This window comes from Mustela nivalis, assembly GCF_964662115.1.
Source record: "Mustela nivalis genome assembly, chromosome: 10".
Taxonomy (NCBI): domain Eukaryota; kingdom Metazoa; phylum Chordata; class Mammalia; order Carnivora; family Mustelidae; genus Mustela; species Mustela nivalis.
The window spans coordinates 95,107,238-95,129,632 of NC_139029.1; the positions used below are offsets into that span (position 1 = coordinate 95,107,238).

Here is a 22,395-nt window from a genome sequence, read left to right on the forward strand (position 1 = left end):
ATCAGCTACTCTTTCACATATGTTCAGTTAGTTAAAAAAAAAAAAAAAGAAAAAAAACAAATACAGGCTTTTTCCTGTTAACGTAAAAATTTCAAACCATGGTAGGATGGGTGCCACAGAAAGAAAGGTAACAATGTTGTGAATATCTCTGGGACTCCTGGCCTCTTTAACAACTGCACTGTCAGCCTGGTTCTTGCCCTCCCTAAAACCAGAATTCCCTCCCCACAGCCAGAGGCCCCACCTGGCCTCAGCTGCACAAAGTGGAGTTGCTGTGTCAGTACCTGGTCTTGTCTGCTGGAGTGGCAGGGTCCACAATTTTCAGCAGGTTGCTCTCCAGAATATGAAGGAGTGGGCCTACGGCCATCTGAAGGCTTTCCCTATGGCAAGTAAACAACATTGGAGCTGCCAGTGGGCACTGGCATATAGGACCTCAGAAGCCCAATCAGAAAGAGCTGAGAAGATGACAAGAAATGCATGAGGGACAGCAACAGGCAGGAAGGGGAGAAATGGCACCTTCAGTTTGAGGGTTCTGTGCACACAGAGACTTCCAACAACAAAAGCACCAGGGCACAGACCTGGTACAAACACGGCTGTAATGGACTGGTACCCAGGATTAGTCATGAAGAACTAGGCCTCCAGGAATAAAAGAACAAAGCTGGGAAGGACAGGCTATTTCAATAATTAATTAATTAATTAATTATTCCAAGAATTACAGAAGGCCCTTAGACAAGCAATCAGAAGGAAGAGCATCCTGAACTCTGACTCTGCTTCCCAGGGACCAGCCCCTCTTCTCTGGAGTTTGGACGGCAGGGACCCGTTTTATCTATGTGGTGTGACACAGAGCTCAGTGGTAGTACTCACTTGCAGGGCAGGTGCTGTGGCTTCGCCACTTTCACCCTCGGCTTTGCCACCTTAGGATCACAAGGCAGTTACCGTAACTCCACGCCTGTCATCCCAGTGTTAAACAAAGCAGGGAGCTGTGCTGGCGAGCATCCAAAAGGCTTGGCTTTGGTGCCTCTCCCCTTTGATCAAAGATGAGGAAAACACTTCTTCCAGAATTCCCAGAGCCCAGTCATGGACCAAAGGGAGTGGGGTCATCATGACCGGCTTAGACCAATCCTTCTTTCATGATGACTGGGTAAATAAAGGACAACCTTTCTAAGTCAAGGAACGCTGAAGCAGTGGATGAGGAGTAAGCAACCAAAGCACATGCAACATATACTTTCCAGAAGAATGTACGTAGGCCAGGCCAAGTTGGGATGGCATTGTGAGGCCTTCTAATTCGTCCCTGAAGAAACATCAGTTTTGCGAAATCAGGGCTAACCGAAATGGAAAGAAGAATCAGATCTTATTTAAAATGCTTTACACGGGGGAGAAAAACTATGGCCATTGTCCAAATCCAAGCCACTTGCCTGTTTTCTAAATAAAGTGTTACTGGAATATAGCTGTGCCCAGCTGTTTGTATGTCGTCTATGGCTGCTTCTGTGCCACATGGACAGGGATGAATAGTTGCAACAGATAATGCGTGGATCGAGAAGCTTAAAGTACCTACGCTCTGTGTGTGTGTGTAGGGGAGAACTGTGTGTGACAATTTAGGTCTGTCTGGTGGGGCTACTTCAAGAACAGATGAAGGAAGGGAGCAAAAATCACAGTGAGTAGTCGCAAGCTGGGTGGCATGGCAGGAGCCTTCTGGACACACTGACACTGAGCAGGAGAGAAGCAGCCAGAGGTTAATCTTACTCTTATGGTACAGGCCCTGAAAATTCTTGACATGTTAGCTGCTTTTTCCTCCCCCGGACTGATCCTTTTTTTCTCCCCCGGACTGATCCTCTTTTTCCCATCGCCTCCTCTATCAACTTACCTATTCTAAGTGCAAGCCAAATGTTTCTTAACCAATCAAAGAACGTGTTTTCTTCTGTTTTGTTTTGTTTCATTTGATAAGAGAGGAACTCCCCTCTGGGAGACAAGAAACGGACCTTCCGAAAACAAAGCCCTAAGTCCCAACAACATAAAAAACACAGGACTGCCAGAAGATCTGGTCTGTGTCCCAGCTCTGCCACATGCTAGCCAAGCCTAGGTGAGAAAGCCCGCATCACCCAGGCCGTTTCTTCATCTATAAAGGCAGACTCAGCTGTGGTCAGGGATAATGACATTTCCCTCGGAGCGAGATCAGGGAAATGCCTTGTAAGCTGTAGACTGATGAACAAAGTGAGCAGTCAGTAGTCTTCCATCAGCTCTCCCGACCCAAGCCCTTTGAAAGGTAAAGCTAAAGGGGAGGAAGTCAGTGATTTAAGAAAAACTCAGCCGAGTGGTGGCTCCTGGTTCTGTATAACAGCGAACAGAAGCCCCATGGCACCAGTCCCTGCTCCAAAGGCTAAGGACTTAGTGCTGTATCCATTCAGCAGGCCAGAACATAGTGATTTCTACCTCAGCACAGGTAGAGACCCAGCTGGCAGGTGTGAGCAGGCCAGGGGACGCCCCCTGCCCCCACCCCATGCCCACAGGCTGAGAGGCCTGGACAAGCATGATTTGATGCGGGTGGCTGACGAGGCTGCTCACCTGTCTTCCCTCTGCATAACGTACAAGACTGTGTCCACTGCTCTCTGCTCAATCATCCGTGCAAATCTCTGCAGCGTGGGGCAGCTCAGGAGGTTGTGCACCTGAAAGGACCACGGGGACAGTTTTACAAAGAAACACTTCTCGCTCACTGCGCTTGGCAGCTGCTTGTCTTTCATACAACCTTCGGGGGCCTATCTTCTCCTGGGGAGGGACTTAACAGTTCCAAAAGCTACGTCCCAAGGCCCTTCTGAAGCAATTCCTAGAGATCTGAAGGCTCAAGGGGGAGAAAAAGAGCTGTTTTTCCTCCCCTTCTGATGGCTCCCCACCTATTTAAAACATCTGTATTTTTTAAAACCATAAAATACAATAAAATATAGAGTAAGGAATTCATAAATTTCTACACGACTTTCATCTTCCCCAAAATGGTTTTCTACAAAGTATGCCACGTAAATACCTTATATAAACCCCCTCATCTTATAACCGTATTCCTATTTTACCCACAAGCACAGGACCCTTCTGCCTTCAGGGCACACTGTCATCCTGACAAGAGAGGGAAGGAGGATCCAGGCTACACTGCACCTTTGGGAGTCTGGCTTTTGAATCTGCAGAAGACTTTCACATCGTGTGGTCTTCAATATTTATTAGATGAAAAAAGATTCTAGGCTAAGTAAGTTTGGGGGAAATAGATTTAAAGACTGTCCAGCTTTCTTTACTGCTTAGATTCTTTAATATGCTTCAGTGCATATAGACTCTCCAAAAAGTGATATAATACGGATTCCAAAACTTTCGGGCAACCCCCGCTACCCGTCACCCACCCCACCCCTGCCTGCCCAAAATATTCACACTTACATCACCGGTACTCTGGAGAACATGCCTTAAGAAATTGTGATTTAGAGTTAAATATCCATGCGCCTAACCAAATGAGGACTCCTCCCTGATTGTGGCCTAGCCCTCAGTTCCAATAGCCATTCCACTTATAAGTCCTACCACAGCAGTCTCCACCCACTCCCCTCTATCCAGTTCTAACTCAGAAGCCAGCCTGCCTAGGTGCCTATGCCTGACCCCCACCCCCACCCCCAGGGGCTGGAGGAGAACAGTTATCCAACCTGCTCAGCAGCCAAATTGTCAAAGAGGCTGAGGAAGTCTACTCCATCATTACTGGTGATGCACATTCCTTCCTTCACCTTTTGCAAATCCTCTGAGATTCCTGGCTGCAAAGAAGCAGCCTGCCTCCGGCCTCTGCAAAAAAATAAAAAGTAATCCTGTATATTGTAGAGTAATACACAGTTTACAAAGCGTATCTCATTCATCAATTGGGATCTCATTCATTCCTCAATAACAAAACATTGGAGTTAGTTGGTATTCCCATTTTATACGAGTCAACTGGGGCTCTAGGAGTTCACATGACCTATGAAAGTAAGACAGCTGTGGTGCAAAAACAATGAATCCTGTTACGCTGAAAAGAAATTTTAAAAAAAGAAAGAAAGAAAGTAAGATAGCAGAGACTAGGGCCAGAATAAAAGCCTGAATTTCCAGATTCCACTCTAGCATCTTCTTCCATTCTACCAAAAACAATACAACAGCAGCCTAGGTCCGCTTGCAAACAACCTTCTCTCTCTCCTGTGGAACACATACTTCGGGTGGCCCAGAAATATCTTAACACTGAAAAGTGTCATCAGTCCAAACCAATCTCTTCTGCAAGGCAGCAAATTAGTAAGAGAGGGGAAATCTGTGTCTTCTGCTTGCCAATATGGATTTGTAGTCCAACCACTGACTTAATCACCTTTTACTTAACCTGTTGGTGTTTTCATCTGCCCTCTCTGAGCCCATGATGGTCACAAGGACAATGGTTTCTAAGGCACACCGGGCTCAGGCTATACATACCATCTCTCCGGCCCGGGATGTGGCTGGAGAGAGCTTGCTGCACCTTCACTATGAGCTTGTCACTGTGAACAGGAGCTTCTTCCTTTCCCGGACAGCAAGGTCAAGCCTTAATGTAAAGCAATCCTTCCCACCCTTATCCACCAACCTGGTAAGCCTCGGCAGGGCCTGAGTTCAGGCACAGGCTGCCAGCGAGAATAAAAGGCTGTCTGTCCCCAACTGGTGAGCAAGGTGCCAGGGCAGTTACCTGGTTCTTTCCCGCAGGCTCCAGCAGTTTTGGTAGTTGGGGTACAAGACTTCTGAGCTTGCCTCATCAGCATGGATGATGATGGGTCCTGGAGGGAAGGTGGGATCACAGGCAGGAAGAGGCTTTAGCTTGTTCACCCAGCATCCCCACCCCTGTCTTCTCCTCTCTGCTAGAGGAGGCAGACCATCCAGGTTACTAACTTCAACATGCCCTGGCCTTGCCAACAGGAGCTCTCCTGTGGTCTGAGAAAGACAGAAAGCAAGAAGCAGCCTGTTCTATCTGGCACAGCCCCTCCTACTGGGCCACATATAGACTAGAGCAGGCCCAGACCTGGATCGGACTGGCACTTTCCTGACCCGTTCCCAAAGATTCCTGCCTTCAGGCATTCTAACAAAGAACAGGCTATCCCCAACTCTATCAGAACTAGGTGACTTTCCTGCTTTTCAAAGTCCAATCCTCTAGACCAATACGATGACTCAGCACATGATAATGTAAGAAAGGTGACCATAAGGTCACAAGACCTGTCAGCCTCAGAGCCTTGCCCAAAAGGAAAGCCAGGTTTCTAGATGAACTGTCAAGAGACACACATTAGGCTACAAAGTTTCTTATACAGTTGACCCTTGAACAACTGAGGGTTGGGGTCACTGATCTCCCCCTCCAACAGTTGAAAATCCACATATAACTTCTGATTCCCCAAAAACTTAACTACTAACAGCCTACTGTTGACTGAAAGCCTTACTGATAACATAAATAGGTGATTAACCCATCTTTTGTATATGTATTATACATTGTGTTCTTCCAATCAAGTAAGCTAGAGAAAAGAAAGTGTGATTAAGAAAAACCTAAGAAGAGAAAATACACTTGTAGTTCTGTATTTATCAAAAAATAAAATTGTGTGTAAGTGGACTCATGCAGTTTGAATCCATGTTGTTCAAAGGTCAACTGTATACCTTCTAGTAGCTTGCTGCTACTCAGAGCTTACAAGTATCTTTATCCCCTCCCATCAAGGTGCTCTAACACCTTCCCATGCTTTGCTCTGTGCCAGATATGGCAAGGGCCTGTGGTAGCTTTCCTTTCCACTCAAAGCAAGCCTGATCTCTGATGGCAAAAGAAAGAACTTCTATGAGCAGCTCTCTGGAACTCACTGAAGTCAGTATGTGGGGTGGTGAATCTAAACCCCAAAGAGTTGTTGTTCTCAACTGTTGATAGTTAAAACTCCAGTAGCATATGGTAACTTTACCATAATATCAAAATTCAGACACACTTTGTTGAGCAAATGACCAGAGGCCCTCTCCAAATATGTGTGTCCTCTGAACAGCACAGCATAAAGGTGAAGAGTATGGATTCTGGAACCAGACTGCCAGAGTTTGAATCCCTATTCCACCATTTACCAGCTTTGTGGCCCTGGGAAAGTCATTTAGCCTCTCTGTGCCTTAATTCTCTTATCTGTAAATTAGGAATAATATTACCTACCTCATAGGGTTATTAAAAAGAAACAGGTTAGTATACACAAAGCAATCAAAAAAAAAGGTTTGATACACGGTCAAATTAGAGTCCCAGGATGTTTGGGTCCAGTGGCTAGTGAGGCTACCACTTCCCTCCCTGTTGGGAATTTGGGGCAGTCTCAGTTTGAGGCCTGCTGGTAAGCCAGGCTGCCTCTAAGAAACAGCTTTGCTACTCCAATCATACTTTCGCTGTTTCTGAGGAGAGGACATTTGCCTTTTAGAAGATGGGCAAGCGAAGAGTTTTCAGAAGTCCAGCAGCCTCTAGGAAGTAAGGGCAGCACACTCTGCTCTCTGTTGTCTATGTTCGGCAGACACATGCTGTCTATGTTCGGCATCCAACTGCTGCAGGAATTGGCAGCTGTACGCAACCCAGAGTGGGGTAAGGCCAGCCTCTTCTGGCCTGGAGGTTTCTATTATTTTACATAGTTTATTTTTCTAAAAGCCGACGGAAATTTTATATCTATTTGAGATACTGCTAAAGAAGTGAAGCAAGAACCTTTGCCTTATGGCACCATTTTAGTATTTTAATATCGGTGAGGTCATGTTGATACGAAACTCAGACCGGCAATTAAATGTAAATCTGAATCAAGTACAAATGACAAAATGCAGTTCCATTTGCTAGTCAAAGGGCCTCAAGACATAAGATCCATGAGGGAAAATAATAAATGTGGTCCTCAGTGGTGAAAGGTTGAGTACTATTAGCTGTGATCATTCACGGGTTGAACACGTCAAAACCCCAACTCACTAGACCTTCTCAGTGAGGCGAGACTGAACAGAATACTGTTAATACCATCTGGGTCAGGCTGTGGATTATAACCAAGACCAGAGCAATAGCAGCAGGCTTGGGTCCCAGCTAAGTATCCCTCCTGCCTGCCTTCCTTTTCAGTAGCGTCTTACCTAAGCAAAAAGCCCCAACACTGTTCACAAGACCTGGCTAGGGCTGCCTCATGCAGCCTGTGGAGAAGCCTAGGAGGAGAAGTCAGGAGCCACGGGCACATCAGAGTGGCTGACACATCACTGTAGGTGTGGAGGACAGATGGCAAGGGCAGCGGAAGGCCAGACAAGGGACAGCCCACTACAGTAGGTACAGCATGGAAGCCACATGTGCAGGAGAGAAACCAAAGGAACAGCACCAAGGAAGAGGGTGGAGAGGGCTTTGGAAGCAAGAAGAAAGGTCCTCTGGGATAGGGGCTGACTTCTAGACTCCAAACTCGAACCTTCTTTCTGACACTGGAAAAGTCCAGCCAGCAAACACCGGGTAGACTCCAGATTTCGATATATATTAGTGGAACGAACGCTGGAAGAAAAAGAAAGGCAGAGACATTCATAAAAGGAAGATTCAAGTATATATACTACCCTATCCTACAGAGCACCTAGGAGGCTTTAAGATCACATAGGGGGAGCTATGGGGCTGGGAATAATCCTTTATCTCTCTGTGGGATGGCTGCCCCAAGGGACCCAAAAGCCAATGAATGTCACCTCCATCAACCACATGTTCACAGGATCCTATTATACAAGGTAACTGCCCCAAACTATGTTGGGTGAGAACAGGAACCATCTAGGGGGTCAGTATGGGTTTCCTCATGCTTAAGACCTTAAACTGGGTGCAACACCCCTTTTTTGAGTGACTCACAAGACCTCCATTGGATTGAAAGTTGGCGAAAGAAAGGGGATGTCCTCCACATAGTTCTTCCTCAGCCTCTCTCCTAGGGCAAACATCTGCTGCATGCCCACGTTGGTCAGCTGTCCGGCAAACATGCCCCCCTAATGTGGGGCAGAGACATAAAGAAGAACGAAAATACCTCACAGCCTGCTAAACTCAGCCCAGAGAGAACCATGGAAACTTTATAGTGGGCTTCCCAGAGGAGGGAAGCACTGCTCACCTTCAGTTTGGTCTCACGGTATTGAGCGTCGAAAGGACAATGTGGTTTTGGGCCACCAGTGAGATTGGTGACGGTGTAATCAAACTGAGTTTGGGGTGGGACCTCTAGTAGCTGGAGATTCCACTCTGCCTGCTGTGACCACAAAAAACAACACATTGTTTAAAAGGCTCTTGAAACTTAGTAATACCCAGCACCACCTGGAAGACATAGCTGGAATCACCCACAACTTTCCCATGGGAAGGAAAGAAACTTTAGCTCCAATTAAGGGAAGAAAAGACTGTAATTGATTATTCCAGCCGAACCTCGCTCAAGTCCTGTTATTGCTCCACTAGTACTCACTGTTAAGATGTTGTTCTGGCACGAAGCCCAGACTGCAGTAAAGGGGAGAAATGGCCAGAATGCCTGGTATGCAAACACTCGGTGAATGAATGAACAAACAAATGAATGAGCATAATATAATCTCAGTGAGCATATACTTGTAAGAATTTTTTAGGAATCAACCCCATGCAGGCTTCTACGGCTCCCCACCCTTAAAGGCTCTACTCAATGTCCCTTCTAACTACCACCTAATTCCCTTCCTTTCATCCAATTTCTCAAACAAGTAGTTGCCCCCAAGAAACCTTCACTTCTTCACCATCTTCCTTTTCTCCTTGCAATGTGGCTCCTGCTCCACTGTACTATAATGGCTTCCAAACATCACCAGTAGCCACAGGTCTCAGAGCTCCAACTGCCCATGAAACTCTTACATTCATTGAGTCAGATGTGATGACTTCAATTTAAAAACAAAAGTTTTTTCTTCTTCCCATATACCAGCTCCTCTTCTCAACATACTACGTCACTCACAATGATGCCATAATTCTGCTAGGCCCCAAAACTCAAAACTTCCAGCTCTCCCCTACTGCTTTACCAGCCATGCACTAGACTCTGTTGATCACTGGCTAGAAAAAAGTCACTCCCAAAGGTCCTTCTTTTTTCTGTCAGAGTGTAAAACCTAATTACACAGATTATCTACCCCCCTCCATGAATCTTGTTAAGCCACTTCCATCATATCAATAGCTTTTTCCCAATGTTTCAAGAGATAAACACCTGGCCACCTGGCCTTCCACAACTTCTATACCTTGGCCCAGCCCCTGTCCCCAGCTGTACTGTCACTATGCCTCTCTCCTCTCCAAACCAGACCATACTCATTGCTTCCTCTGCATCTTCTTTTAGCTTGCTTCCCTTGCTTGGATAGATTCCTGTCCCTACTGCCCATCCAGCTTCTCTTCAAGATCCAATGATAGCTCAAGTCTTACTTTCCATCACGGACTACTCCAGCTTTTAGCATGTTGTCTTCTCATCTGAATTACTACAGCGCTTAAAATCACAAGAATAATATTTAACTCTATTCCCCCACCACTTTGTTTTGTTTTAAAACTAACATCTGGGGCGCCTGGGTGGCTCAGTGGGTTAAGCCGCTGCCTTCGGCTCAGGTCATGATCTCAGGGTCCTGGGATCGAGTCCCGCATCGGGCTCTCTGCTCGGCAGGGAGCCTGCTTACCTCTCTCTCTGCCTGCCTTTCCATCTACTTGTGATTTCTCTCTGTCAATCTACTTGTGATTTCTCTCTGTCAAATAAATAAATAAAATCTTTAAAAAAAAAAAAAACAAAAAAACAAAAAAACTAACATCTGAAAACTTAACTCTGTCATGGATCATCATATTTATCTTGGCCCCTCCCAGAAACAGCCCAGAAGAGCACCACTGGGAATCCCAGGTTCCTTTCAGGAAGCCCTCCATTCTTTCAAAAGGCACTGTCTCACTCCCACCTGCAGCCAGGTGTTACAGCAACTGATATCAGAAGATTGGGTGTTCAGAACACAGACCTTCTTTCTTCCCACTGTCTTTTACTCGTGGCTCCTTTCAAAGTTCTGATCCTATAACTTCCCTGCATAAACCCATTAAGGGCTCACAAGGGCCTCTGCCCCTCCCTCTGTCTCCTCACCATTTCTTCCCAGTCCTACAGACTTAGTCTCTAACCATATAACTTTGTCTCCAATTCACCAATCCTCACACTTCCTGGCCTTTCAACCGCATGTTTCTTCTACGTGAAATTTTCCTTTTCCTTTCATCTGGAAAGATTTCTGCTCATTCCACAAGATGGCTTCAATGCTGCCAGAAGCTGTGACCATGTCCCACGCTCTCAATGCAGCCTCAGTGGCCCTTTTTGGTAGCCTTTACCAAACTGGATTAGAAGAGTTCCTTTACTACTAGTCTGTCCTGCTCAGTAGTCCTGCTCTGAGAACGGAGATGAGGTTGTCTATTACTCCTGCATTTTGAAAGCCTAGCAAAGGGCTTGGCACACAGTAGGTACAATTAACAACTCCCGACCTTGTGGAAGACACAAAGACGGAGATAATAGGACCCTGCCTTTTCTGGGTTTTTAGGTCGGTAGAAACAGCGAGCTATGAATATAAATGATAGCACTAAAATAAACTATGTCCTACAAGAAACCAGATGAAGACCACTAGTAGCTCAAAGACAAGAAAGACCTTCTCTCCTGGCTGGGAATTCAAGAAGTTTCACGAAAGAATGGCCTTTGAAGTGAAGAGGATTTAGACAAGCAAAGATGTGGACTTGAGAATGAGAGGTAGGTAAGGAGAGGGTGGTATTCAGAATTCCAAAATCAGTAGAAGTTTGAGCAAAACAGAGATGGTGAAGAATGCATATAGGAAAGAAGTGGTTTGGTTTGCCTCAACCTGGGAGCAGTTTTCAGATTTTTTTTTTTTTAAGATTTTATTTATTTATTTGACAGAGAGAGATCACAAGTAGGCAGAGAGGCAGGCAGAGAGAGAGAGAGAGGAGGAAGCAGGCACCCTGCTGAGCAGAGAACCCGATGCGGGACTCGATCCCAGGACCCTGAGACCATGACCGGAGCCGAAGGCAGCGGCTTAACCCACTGAGCCACCCAGGTGCCCCTTCAGATTTTTTCATTAGCAAATACCAAATAGAATTTGACTTTAGTTTTCCATATAAAAAGCCAAAAAATGGAGTTCCTCCAGTTGAAGTAGGAGTGGGAGTACAGAGCCCCAGCCACTAGGCATCTCTCTAGATTACAGGCTCCAAAGAACAGTTTGAAAACCAACAGCCTAGATCATTACTGGAATGGGAAGACTGATGCAGAAGCCAATTTCAAGATGTCTGCAATGGAGCTGATGAGGGCCTAAGGCCTCATCTAGGGCAGTAGGAATAGAAGGGGTAGATGCAAGACATGTGAGTCAAACCTGGCAAGTGAGTCCATCAAATTTTATCTGGGGCCTATGTTGGTAGGTGAATGAGAAAGAATAAAGAAAAAACTTCCTTTGATTTTAAGCCTGGGTGTCTAAGGTGACAAGACATCCTAAAAACTAAGACCAACTCAGAAGACAGGTGACATGCTGAGTCCAGTTTTGGACATTTTAAGTTTGAGGTACCTCCTTTATGTTCCCAGGGCTTCTAGCGTATTCCCATAATTGGAATCTCTTTTTACTCTTCTTCAGCATATCTCTTTTACAGCCAATGCTGAATTATCCAATCTTGTAAGTCCAGTGTTTAGTCCAGGTCCTCACACCAAGTCCACAGGGCCTAGTCAGCCTCACTGTGAAATCTCCTGGGACGCCTGGGTGGCTCAGCTGGTTAAGCATCTGAATCTTGACTTCGGCTCAGGTCATGGTCTCAGAATCTGGCTCCTCACTCAGCAGAGAATCTGCTTGAGATTCTTTCTCCCTCTCCCTTTGCCCCTCTCCCTGTTCATACCCTCTCTCAAATAAATAAATAAATCTTAAAAAAAAAAAAAAAAAAAGAAAGAAAGAAAGAAAAGAGAGAGAGAAAAATCTCCTCTTGTTAAGGACATCAGTCAACAGAGGATCTTTGCTGTTTCCCAGGAGATAACTCCTGGAAATCTAGGTCATGTCAAATCTGCGGTACATGTTTTCAAAATTTTAACAGATGATACACCAGTTCTATACATGGTGTCTACCCCATATACACACTCTCACTCTTGTTCTGGCTCTTCAGCTTCCAAGTTAGTGGCAAAGGCTAACTTTATAATTTTACTTACTTATTTATGCCCCATTTTTAAAAGAACATAAAGTAGATGATAGCAAGACCTAAAATATAGTAAAACAACCAATTCAGGGTGAGCGAGAAAGACAAAAGCAAACAAGTATAGGGACAAAAAAATTGGACATAAGAATAATGTATCTCCAAAACATAGACTATAAAGATCCTTATGCTTAATTGTAGGTGGGCCAAAGATTCAGCACTAAGCCTTCTGGCTTTTATGTAAAGCAGAAACTCGATCAGCTAGACAAGCCTAAAGATAAAAGCAAGACAACTATTCGGGAGAAGCACACCATTTCTAATGCTAACAGACAAATTCCTCCCAAGGGTCCTTGGGAGGATAGAGTAATATAATGAAGTATCACAGCAATGAGTTCTGTGGGATTGTTTCTCAGTTTCCTCAACACAGAATGATGGGATCTCACCAAAGCACATTTCTGTGAAGACAATACTATACTGGGATTGATATGCCACATTCCAAAGGTAAAAGAAAAAAACCTACATAAAACTAAGCAAAACCCTTCTGGGTGTAGATTTTAGAATAAAGCAATGGTTTTAAACCTTGGCTGCACACTGGCATCATGAAAAAAGATTTTAAAAAGAAACTAATGCCTGAGCCCCATCCTGAGCTCATCACATCTGGATCTCCTGGGGTGGGGCCTCAGCTCTTTTAATGCTACCTAGTCCAGATAATTCTAAAGATTCACCAGAGAGGCTGTTGCCATGTCTGCATGCTCTGGGCCAATTAAATCTCTAGGAGGGAGACCTAGGCCTTAGCGTTTTAAAGCTCCCCAGTTGAATCCAATGTCCTGCCAAGAACAAGAACACTATTCTAGAATAATGAATGGACCCACTGGCATATCCTTCACGCACTGCTTCCTGAATACTGCTTCTTAGCTGAGCTTCGGGTAAGTATTAAGTAACAGTAAGACTGTCAATATACTTTCCACCTTGCCTACATTATCAAGTAAATAGGAACCCAAGTTCCTTTATCAATAGTGGAGTTGAGCTAAGTTGAACTTTGTTTTATAAAAAACTGAGGAACCTGCCTAAGTTGGAGGCCATCTTGCCTAGAGGTGAGCTGAAGAAACTCTGAAAGTAGGGCCTCATTTATCTTGTCAATGTGTACTTGGATCTAACCTAATAATCAGAAAAAAGAGCCAATCAAGTTCCAGAGCTTTATTTCCCAAGCAAGTTAGGAAGACAAGTCAACTGCCACTGAAGCCAAAGAAAACAACTCAATAAGACATCTAATTTTAGGGACACCTGTCTGGCTAACACCAGACACCAGTGAAGCATCTGTCTTCGGCTCAGGTCATGATCCCAGGGTCCTGGGATTGAGTCCTGTGTCAGGTGCTCTGTTCAGACGGGAGTCTGCTTCTCTCTTTCCCTCTGATCCTCCCCTCTCTTTGTGCTCTTTCTCTCTCTCTCAAATGAATAAATTTTAAAAACTTTTAAAAAATCTAATTTTAGACAATGCTACTTTCTGAAGATTTGCGAGATAACTGAATGAAGTGACTTGTCACTTTTTTTCATCTATAAACCAGTCACAAGTCTGGAGACATCTACCAAAGGCAGTTGTAGTTTCAGAATTGTTGCCAGGTAGTCCTTCTAACTACAGTTAATAGCAGAAGCAGATTAGAAAATCCCAGTAACAACCTCTACCAAACTGGATCTTGAAAAGAAAATCGGAGAGAAAACATCCAGAAACAAATTACAGGAAGCTGATGACACTTGCTCACAGCCCAAATTGAAAGAGGCTTGGTTCCACCCCCGGCTTTTATGCATACAACTTTTAGGAGATAATCAAAGATGTCTAATGCATTTGCCTGAAGTCTGAGAATGTGAACAGGCAGGAGAGGTAATGTGCCTTCCCTAACTGCAAAGCAAGGCCATGGGCTCAGATGCTTCTTATTTTGTGGCTACACAGACAGAAGATGAATGAAGATGGCATTCTATCTTAGCTACAAACTGCCCCTTCCAACATAATGGCAGAAGGTACCCATCACACATATACCGGCTCAGGATAAAGTCCTGTAAGAATCTAAATCTTTCTCAGCCCCTTAAGGGAGTATATATATACTAGGTCTAAGCCTAGACATTCAGACTTTTATTGTCCTGCTACCACTGATAACTTTGTTTTTTAACATGAGTCTTTTACCTCTATATTATTTTCCAGTTTCTGTAACAAGAATAAATGGAGAAGAGAGTGCAAATGAGACAAGCTATGTACAAAAATCGTAAGGAAAATTTAGTGACCCAATACAAAAAGGCAGAGTAAGAGATTGAAAAAGCATCAAAAAGAAAGGAAGGAAGAGGGGTGGGGGAAGGAAGAGGAAAAAAGAAACTCCAATACCAAAAAGTGGATGCTAGATACTCCAATACTAGAAAGTGGTAGAGCCATTCAGAAAGACTAACTAGAAATCTGATAATGGAATTAACTGCCTGACAAAATTTATTTATTTATGTGGTAAGACCTTTACAAGTTTGAGTTCATGTCTGACCAGCTTTAAAAGCTGGATTTTCCATTGTACAGTGTGAGAACACAATCCTAAGGGTTTCTGGAAACCAATTATGATCATGAAAAGTATGCCAAATAACAGGTTTAGAGGTCTGTTGAACTTGCTCCAACATTAACCTGGAGGACTAATAATGCAAAAGCACTCCACAGTTAAGTGTTACAGTCAGGGGGCCTGAGGATTTTAGGTTGCCTCTTTATCCTCAGTGGGAAGCCAGAATTCTTCAATTACAGGCCTGCCTGGTATCAAAGGTCAGAGACCTTCACTGCTTCTCCCCAAAAATCAAAGCCAGGAAGGTTAATCACTTGAAAAAAACTAATTATTTGTGTTTTAATCATAATTATCCTGACCAAATCAGGTAGATTTTAAGACATTATAGCCACAAGACTAGCCAATTAAAAATGCTTACCTACCTGAAATCCCTTCCACAAGAGTTTTAGAAACCCAAAATAGAAAAGGAGAGCCCCCAGATATAGCACTTACTACAAAAAAAAAAAAAAAAAAAGCAGCCTTCAAGGGATCTCAAATGGTCTCCAGCAAACCCTAAGAGAAAGCGGCTGTAAAAATTTGTTTCCAAAGGTGTTGAGCTCTGTTACCCACTGTGACCCCTGCTCCCAGTTACATTGGTTCCTGCCATAAAGGTTCCTGCAATTCTTGACAACCTTCAAAACAGTCACACAGAAACGCACTACACCTTCGTTCTCAAGTTCACCCCAGTATCTGTTAAAATACAGAATCTCAGGCCTACCTCACACCTGCTGAACTGGAATCCTCACTTTAACAAGATCCCTGGGCGCTTTAATAAGCACCTAAGTGTCACCAGCTGTGCTACACCATAGCTAGCCATCAAGGCCACAAATGGAAGTTCCAGGGCTGCCTTACACATGGAGGGTCCTAAGAGGAAAGAGGGCTAGCAGTACCAGGCCAGCAACGCTTCTGCTCAAGAGCTGAGGGCGGAATTGGCTACTGCAGTTTTCCCTTGGTTTGGACCCTGCCAGAATCCAGCTCAGTGAGGGTAAATCTGAGTGTTCAGGTTGTCTGGTCTGCCCGGGTCGACCACGACCACCATCCTTGCCCCCACCAACCCCTGCCCAGGCCAACCTCTCACCTGCTCCTCCTGCGGGAGCGGCTTGAGAGGGCTCCGAGCCCCGTGTCGGAACACGACCTGCACCATTTTCAACTCCAGCTGACTCCGGTCGACGGGATGCTGGTTCTCCGCCCTGCGCGGCTCGGCGCGGGCCGTCCGCCGCTGGTGAACGCAGTAAGCCAGCGAGGTCAGGAAGCCCACCGGCGCCCACATGCGCACGCTGAACACACCGCCGATCATGGTGGAAGCCCCCGGGCGTGAGGCTGCAGAAGGCGAATACAAACTTTGCGCTCGCGCCGGGGCTCAGCGGCCGCCCCCAAGTTCCCGGGAACCCGCCGGAGCGCACATCCAGCGACTGCAGCGACTCCCGGCCCTAAGGGAGACCCCCAAGTGGGAGAGTGGTGGGAGAAGCGGCGGTGGGGAAAGCGAGGACTCCCTGGGAGTTTTAACGCGGGTCGGGGTTGGCCGCTCCCGCCGCAGACCCGGCAGGGGGAAGCTCAGCTCCGAATCTTTCACCTTCTGGGGAACCTTAAACTTGGAATCCAAGTTTGGCCTTCAGGGCTCCGAAGGGACGGGAACCAGCCCTGAGTTCCTCGGCCGCAGACTCCACGAACACAGACGACTACGCTCCACTTTTTTGTCCGCAAGCTCCCACACACCTCTTCCCCCACCCAAGGACTCGTCCCAAGAGGATCCGCGCATGGGAGCATGGGAAAACGAGTGCCGCGGCGACGCCTGTTTGGAGAGTCTGAGTTCTGAGAACTACAACTCCCACAAGGCTGCGCGCGGCGGACACCGCCTCCACTGCTCCCCCCCCCCCCCCCCCCGCTCCCTTTAGAGGTGTGTTTTGTAGCCAGGGACAGTGGACCGCGCTTCTTAGCACCAGCAGGGCAAGTCAAGGACTGGTGGCCAATGTAGTAGGATTGAATCCGCCAGTTTCCCTGGCCCATAGGGTAGGACAAGTGAAGACTGGGGTAGAACTGAGTGGCAAAGGGGAGTAATTTAAGGTGTGTAGATTTTCTTGAAGTCCTGGAAGGTCGCTGAAGCTAAGAGCCCCAACACCAGTTTACCGAGTGATGATTATTTGCGAAGGGCAGCACTAGGCATTTTATATTTAATCTTCACTTACTACACCCCTTCTAAGTTTAAAGAGGCCTAAACTGTCGCAAACATGTAGAACTTTAAGCTCATTGATGTGTTCACTCATATCCACAGTATTTCTTGTGGAAAAATCCAGGTCTTGCCTGTGGATGTCTAGTGACTAAACAACCCATAGGTGCCTGTTGGTCTGGTTTCTCTTGTGTGTAGGCTTGCTTGAAGCCTGCGTTCCAGATCTTTGCAACAAACAGGGCACAATGGAACCAGCCATGCCTATCTGAAGGCAAAGGTCAGGTTGAGAGGAGGGACATTTGTGAAAAGAGTCTGAATGTATGTCCTCTAATGAGTTCTTAAAACCTTCTAAATTCTAGTCCTGGATCAAACTGGACCAAATTTAAAGACAACATAAAACATAATTATGGAGTACAACTCTTGCCCGGGTTCTAAACTTGTTCACCAAGATAGAATGTTATGAATGCCCTACTGTGGGGAAAGGATCATTTTGGAACACTGCACATTGTCACAGCTTTCCCACTAGCCTAGCCCATGGACGGACTCACTCTTCAGAGTCTTACTGTGCATCCTGATGTGATTACAAACTGAAAACTGTTTTTCTGTAGCCTAAATAAGGCGTCAAGAGTTTCAGACAACAGTGCTTCAGAGCCCATGTGATGAAATGTAATCCCAGTGGTTAGAGAGAGCTGTTCTCAACAGTTCAGCAGAAACATGGTACAACTTTTGTGCAGAAGGGCCCGGAGCCCTGGGAGTTTTAGCACATCAGAGCAGCTTCAAGGTGATGTAACACTGGCATCCGGGTGCCAGTACCTTCGGCAGGAATTGACAGGCAACCCAGGTCTGCACCCTGCACTCTGGCAGCCTCAGCATAAATTTGTCAAGCATTACGAGCAGCACCTCTGACCTGTATGAGCAACAGCAGCGGCTTGTCTGGATAGGACATGTATGTGTAGTGGGGTAACAGTGCTGGTGATGTCTCAGCAGCAGATCTCTGCAGGAAACCAGAGCAGGTAAGTTGGAAAATGACAGATTCCATGTGGTAGTTGAGAGTACTGTTTGTCGGCACATAGGAGACAACCACTGGGGAGTCCTGTAAATATTGAGTAAGTGGTGTGTGGTGGTGCTGGGAGTGTGGGTAAACAGCAGTTTAAAGGAAAGGCTAGAAATCCTGAAATCGTGCTCCAGGGACAGCCCCAGGAGAGGAGAGAGGAGGTGGACGAACTGAACTATTGTTTTTGTCCCTGGTTTTGCCATCATGGAGGGATATCTTGGGAAACCAGCCTCCTCCCACCAAATTGTGTACAGAGAGTCGCTTTTAATATGATGCCAAAACTTGGTTTTAATCGTGAGATTAGATAAGAAACAACCACATTTGCTGCTTTATCTGCAGTCGTGAGCACGGTGCCTGGCTTATAGCAAGTATTGCATAAATACTTGCTGAATGAAACTGTAGGATATATCACAGGAATGTTGTGGAGGACATTGTCCGTTTCATTGCTTTTTGCCTCCTATATAAATCTCCTCCTGAAAAATGTCTTTTAGAGAAATGTGTTAGCATTAGAACAAGCATTAAAAAAATATGAAGATTACTTTTCCTTCATTTTTGCCTTAGTTGCAGGAAGCTCGAAGCGTAATTTCAAACCTAACCTATGGCAAATATTTAGGACCTAATGGCCAGTATAACTGTGGTCTTCTCTTCCAGGGTATCACCCTGGATTGGAAGGACGCCAAGGAGGAGAAGGTCAGTTAGGAGGTTGTTGAAGCATTCTGGGTGTGGGTTAACAAGAGAGAAAAGGAGGAAGGTGTTCCCGGCTTGGGCAGCTTGCAGAGGATGCCATTCACCTAGAAGGAGGCTGAGTGGAAGTTACCAAGGTATATATGTTATAAGGGACTTGTGAGGCATCTAAGTAAAAATGCATTCTACATAATTGATTATGTGGGGCAGGAGCTCAGAATGAGTTGGACTAGGAACTATACATGAGACTTTTCTGCACTTAGTTACTAATTGAAACAATAGGCATGGATAAGATTCTTGGGATGAGCGGGGAGAGAAAAAGAGGAGGCTAGGACAGGACTCTAGGAGCCCACCATTTAAGGGAAGGGCAGAGGGAAAGCAACCTGAGAAGGAGAGTGGGAAAGAGCAGCACAGAGATGGGAAAAAAAGAGATATCAAGGAAGCCAAGAGAAGAAAAGTTCCAGGAAGGGAACAGATATTAGTGTCAGATAGGACTGAGAAGTTCAATAATGTACGGATTGAGTGTCCACTGGATTTAACAACAAAGTAATTTTGGATCATTTTAGTGAGAGCAGTCTCAAGGAAATAGTGGGGTGGAAATTAAATAGAAGTGGGCAGCAAAAGGGCTGTCAGCGTAGAATCTTCAAAAAGCTTAGCTGAGAAAAGGAGGTGAATGAGTATAGTGGCACATGGATTTTTTTTTTCAGTAAATACAGTACTGAATGTGTTTTCCTTATGATTTTCTTGCCATCATTTTCTTTTTTCTAGCTTACCTTGATTGTAAGAATATGGTACATAATACACATAACATGCAAAATAAGTGTTAATTGATTGCTTGTGTTATCAGCAATGCTCCCGGTCAGGAGTAGGCTACTAGAAGTTAAATTTGGGGGGAGTTAAAAAAGTTATATGTGAATTTTCAACTGCGGATGCTAGGAGGGAGGGGCCGGTGCTCCTAACCCCTTATGTTGTCCAAGGATCAACTGTTCATGTGTTTAAATGATAAAGGAAGACTCTAGAGAAGGAAATATTAAAAATATAAGAGACATATATAATATTATATATATAATATATATAATATAAAAGATTAAAAATATAAGAGACAGGATAAAGAGTGAGTGAAGTGCTTAGAAGGGTAGGAAAATATGAAAAATGAACTCAGATGTCATAGCCTCAGAAGGAAAAAGTATTTTCCATGTTGACAGGAGGAAAAGTAGAAAGACTAGGTATGAATGAAGTTACATTTTTAGTGTGGGAATTTTCTCCTTTAATGTTTTCTTTTTTTCTACCAAATCAGTATGTGTGTGGGAGGGGTGCTGGGCTTGATACTTTTGAATATTTGAGGACTATAGGAAAGTGAAACATACACAGTATATACAAGATTGGGTAATGAATAGGTAACTAAACACTTTTCTCCAACTGCGTGGTGCATCAGAATCACCTGGAGTGTTTTTTAGAGGCCAGGTTCCGGAGAACCAATGTGTCTTACTGGATCAGGGTGGGGCCAGGACTCTGTTTTAAAGACGCATCCCAGGTGCTTCTGATATAGGAGCTCTTCAGATCACACTTTGATAACTATTGATGAAGAGTCTAGGAGGGCATTATTTTAGTATGGGGGAATTTTTATAAAGATGGAAGAAAATTGCCAGTGGAGAGGAAACAATTAAGACAAAAAGGAATCACTGATAGAGCAAAATCCCTCAGGAGATGGGAGAAGCTGTGATAAAGAAAGGAGGAAGGATCAGCCTTGGACAGAAGTGTCACCGCTCCAATTAAGATCAGCCAGAGGGGCAACTGGGTGGCTCAGTCAGTCAAGTGTCTCCTTTTGATTCATTCAGGTCATGATCTCAAGGTCCTGGCATCAAGGCCCCCTGCCTCAAATCCCTGCTCAGCAGGGAGTCTGCTTCTTCCTTTCCCTCTGCCCCTCCCCTTCACTCATGTGCATACTCTCTTCTCTCTCAAATATATAAATAAAATCTTTAAAAAAAAGATCAGCCTAGACAGAAGGGTTGTGTCTTTCATTAAGGGTCACCTGTTCCATTAAGACAGGAAAAGAGGTAAAGATACACATCGAGGCAGGTAAGATTGATAGTTTCACCTTCAATGAATTTTTTTCCCTAGTGATCTGTCCCACAAGCTTGCAAAAGAGAAAAACCATCAGTAAGAATAATGTCAATTATGTATTATATTATAAATATATAATTGTAAGTATATAATTATGATTGGATTACAAGGTAGTTTGAATTACCGACAATATGAGCCACAGATTATACTGCTAAACTTATATTGGGGAGAGGGTTAGTAATTTGTGTGTTATAGAGCATGTATGATATCCATCCAACATGTGAGACTAGAACATTGGTTTTCCTCCATGACTTCTCACCAATAAGTCTCTTTCTTCTTGTTATTACTTCAGTGATTGATTAAATTATTTTCTCAAATATCATTTAGAACTCTTCCTGTTGCAAGTGGCTGAAAATTTGATTCAAGTTAGTTTAACAGGAAAAAAGGGAAAAAAGGAATCAATTAGCCCACATCACGGAAAACTTCAGAACTGCCTTGGGCTTAGCTGGGTAGAAGCACAGATAACATTGGTTTCTAAGTAAAAAATGAGCAGAAGACATGAATAGACATTTTCCAGAGAAGACATACAGACGGTTTCTGGTTTCTTTCAAAGCTTCTAGCTTCATCTCTCACTCCACTGCTTTTATTCTCAAACTGGTAACTGCTAGGCTACCTCTGGGTGGACAGTGGCCAAGGCTGTTTTCACTCTTCCCCACTCAAGCTTAACCGGAAACAACGTGCTTTTCCCCCCTCTGTGTGAACAGAAATCCTGGGCCTCAAACTCATTTGCCAGATTTGAAACACATCCTTAATTCCTGAAAAAATCATTTCTGACCTTCCCTGGAGTTGAAGGGGAAGTCAAACCCACCCAAACTGTGTGAGCCACGAGGGGTGCACACAGTTCTTCCAAAACTCAGAGAGCTCTTCTTAGTAAAAAAGGGAGAATGGGGGTTGGGGGCACACAAGAGATGCCTTCCATGCCTTTCTCCCATCTTTCCTCCTTTCCTGAAGCGACCCCCTATGCACGTTGTCAGGGGGTCCTAGTGAAGTTGCTCACCTTTCAGTAGAGGGAGGTGGGCTTAAATACTCTCTGTAGCTCTTAGAACTCTAATGAAGTATGTCTACCTCTACATCTATAGTCCTTGTTTAAAACATTTGTTGGCCCTCCATTGGCCATGGAATGATTTGCGGCATCAGTGTCCAATGGTCCACTACTCTAGTGTCTGTGATGTTTTGTAGTCCTGGAACACTGGTGTTTCTGTTGGTGTCCTAACATTATTTTGAATTAAAAAAAAAATCTCAATCATTTGTGTCTTGAGACATACCAGAGATAAGCTTCATTAATTTTGAATCAGAATATAGGTGAGCTTGTTTAGAAGGCTGTCTTCTATACTTCCACAAGCTTCAAGCAAAAGAAGAAAGTAGGAATCACAAAGCAAAGTTCTAGGGCAGAAATAATTCTTGTCTATTACAATGACTTTTCAACAGATGGAATATGAACAGAGCACTATTAGTATTAATATGGTATCTGCATTAAAAATCTCTATTTTTATGATGTTAGGAAGTGATGACAAATGAGAAATACTTTTTTAAAAAGATTTATTTATTTATTTTTTGAGAGAGAGAGAGAGCAAACAACATGCCCTGGGGGAAGGTCAGAGGGAGAGGGAGAATGAGAGGAGCAGACTCCCTGCTGAGTAGAGAGTCCCATGAGGGGCTCAGT

The 22,395-nt window shown here is 44.6% G+C and overlaps 1 protein-coding gene across 3 annotated transcripts in view; it reads right to left on the reverse strand.

The window, feature by feature from the left end:
* ACP6 (acid phosphatase 6, lysophosphatidic) overlaps window positions 1-16,470 on the reverse strand; it is a 17,873-nt gene extending 1,403 nt beyond the window's left edge. Inside the window, exons 1-9 of one of the 3 annotated variants that reach the window (XM_082685115.1) lie at window positions 16,277-16,470; window positions 15,782-16,023; window positions 8,076-8,207; window positions 7,826-7,956; window positions 7,410-7,489; window positions 4,688-4,775; window positions 3,666-3,798; window positions 2,560-2,660; window positions 282-377 (exon numbers count right to left, since the gene is read on the reverse strand). In XM_082685115.1, the coding sequence (XP_082541241.1) occupies window positions 282-377; window positions 2,560-2,660; window positions 3,666-3,798; window positions 4,688-4,775; window positions 7,410-7,489; window positions 7,826-7,956; window positions 8,076-8,207; window positions 15,782-16,000 (980 nt within the window). In that variant the 5' untranslated portion in view covers window positions 16,001-16,023; window positions 16,277-16,470. Of the gene's footprint in view, window positions 1-281; window positions 378-2,559; window positions 2,661-3,665; window positions 3,799-4,687; window positions 4,776-7,409; window positions 7,490-7,825; window positions 7,957-8,075; window positions 8,208-15,781 lie in introns of all 3 variants that reach the window. The other 2 variants (XM_082685116.1, XM_082685117.1) reach the window with 2 other exon arrangements.
* Between the last annotated feature and the right edge of the window lie 5,925 nt (window positions 16,471-22,395).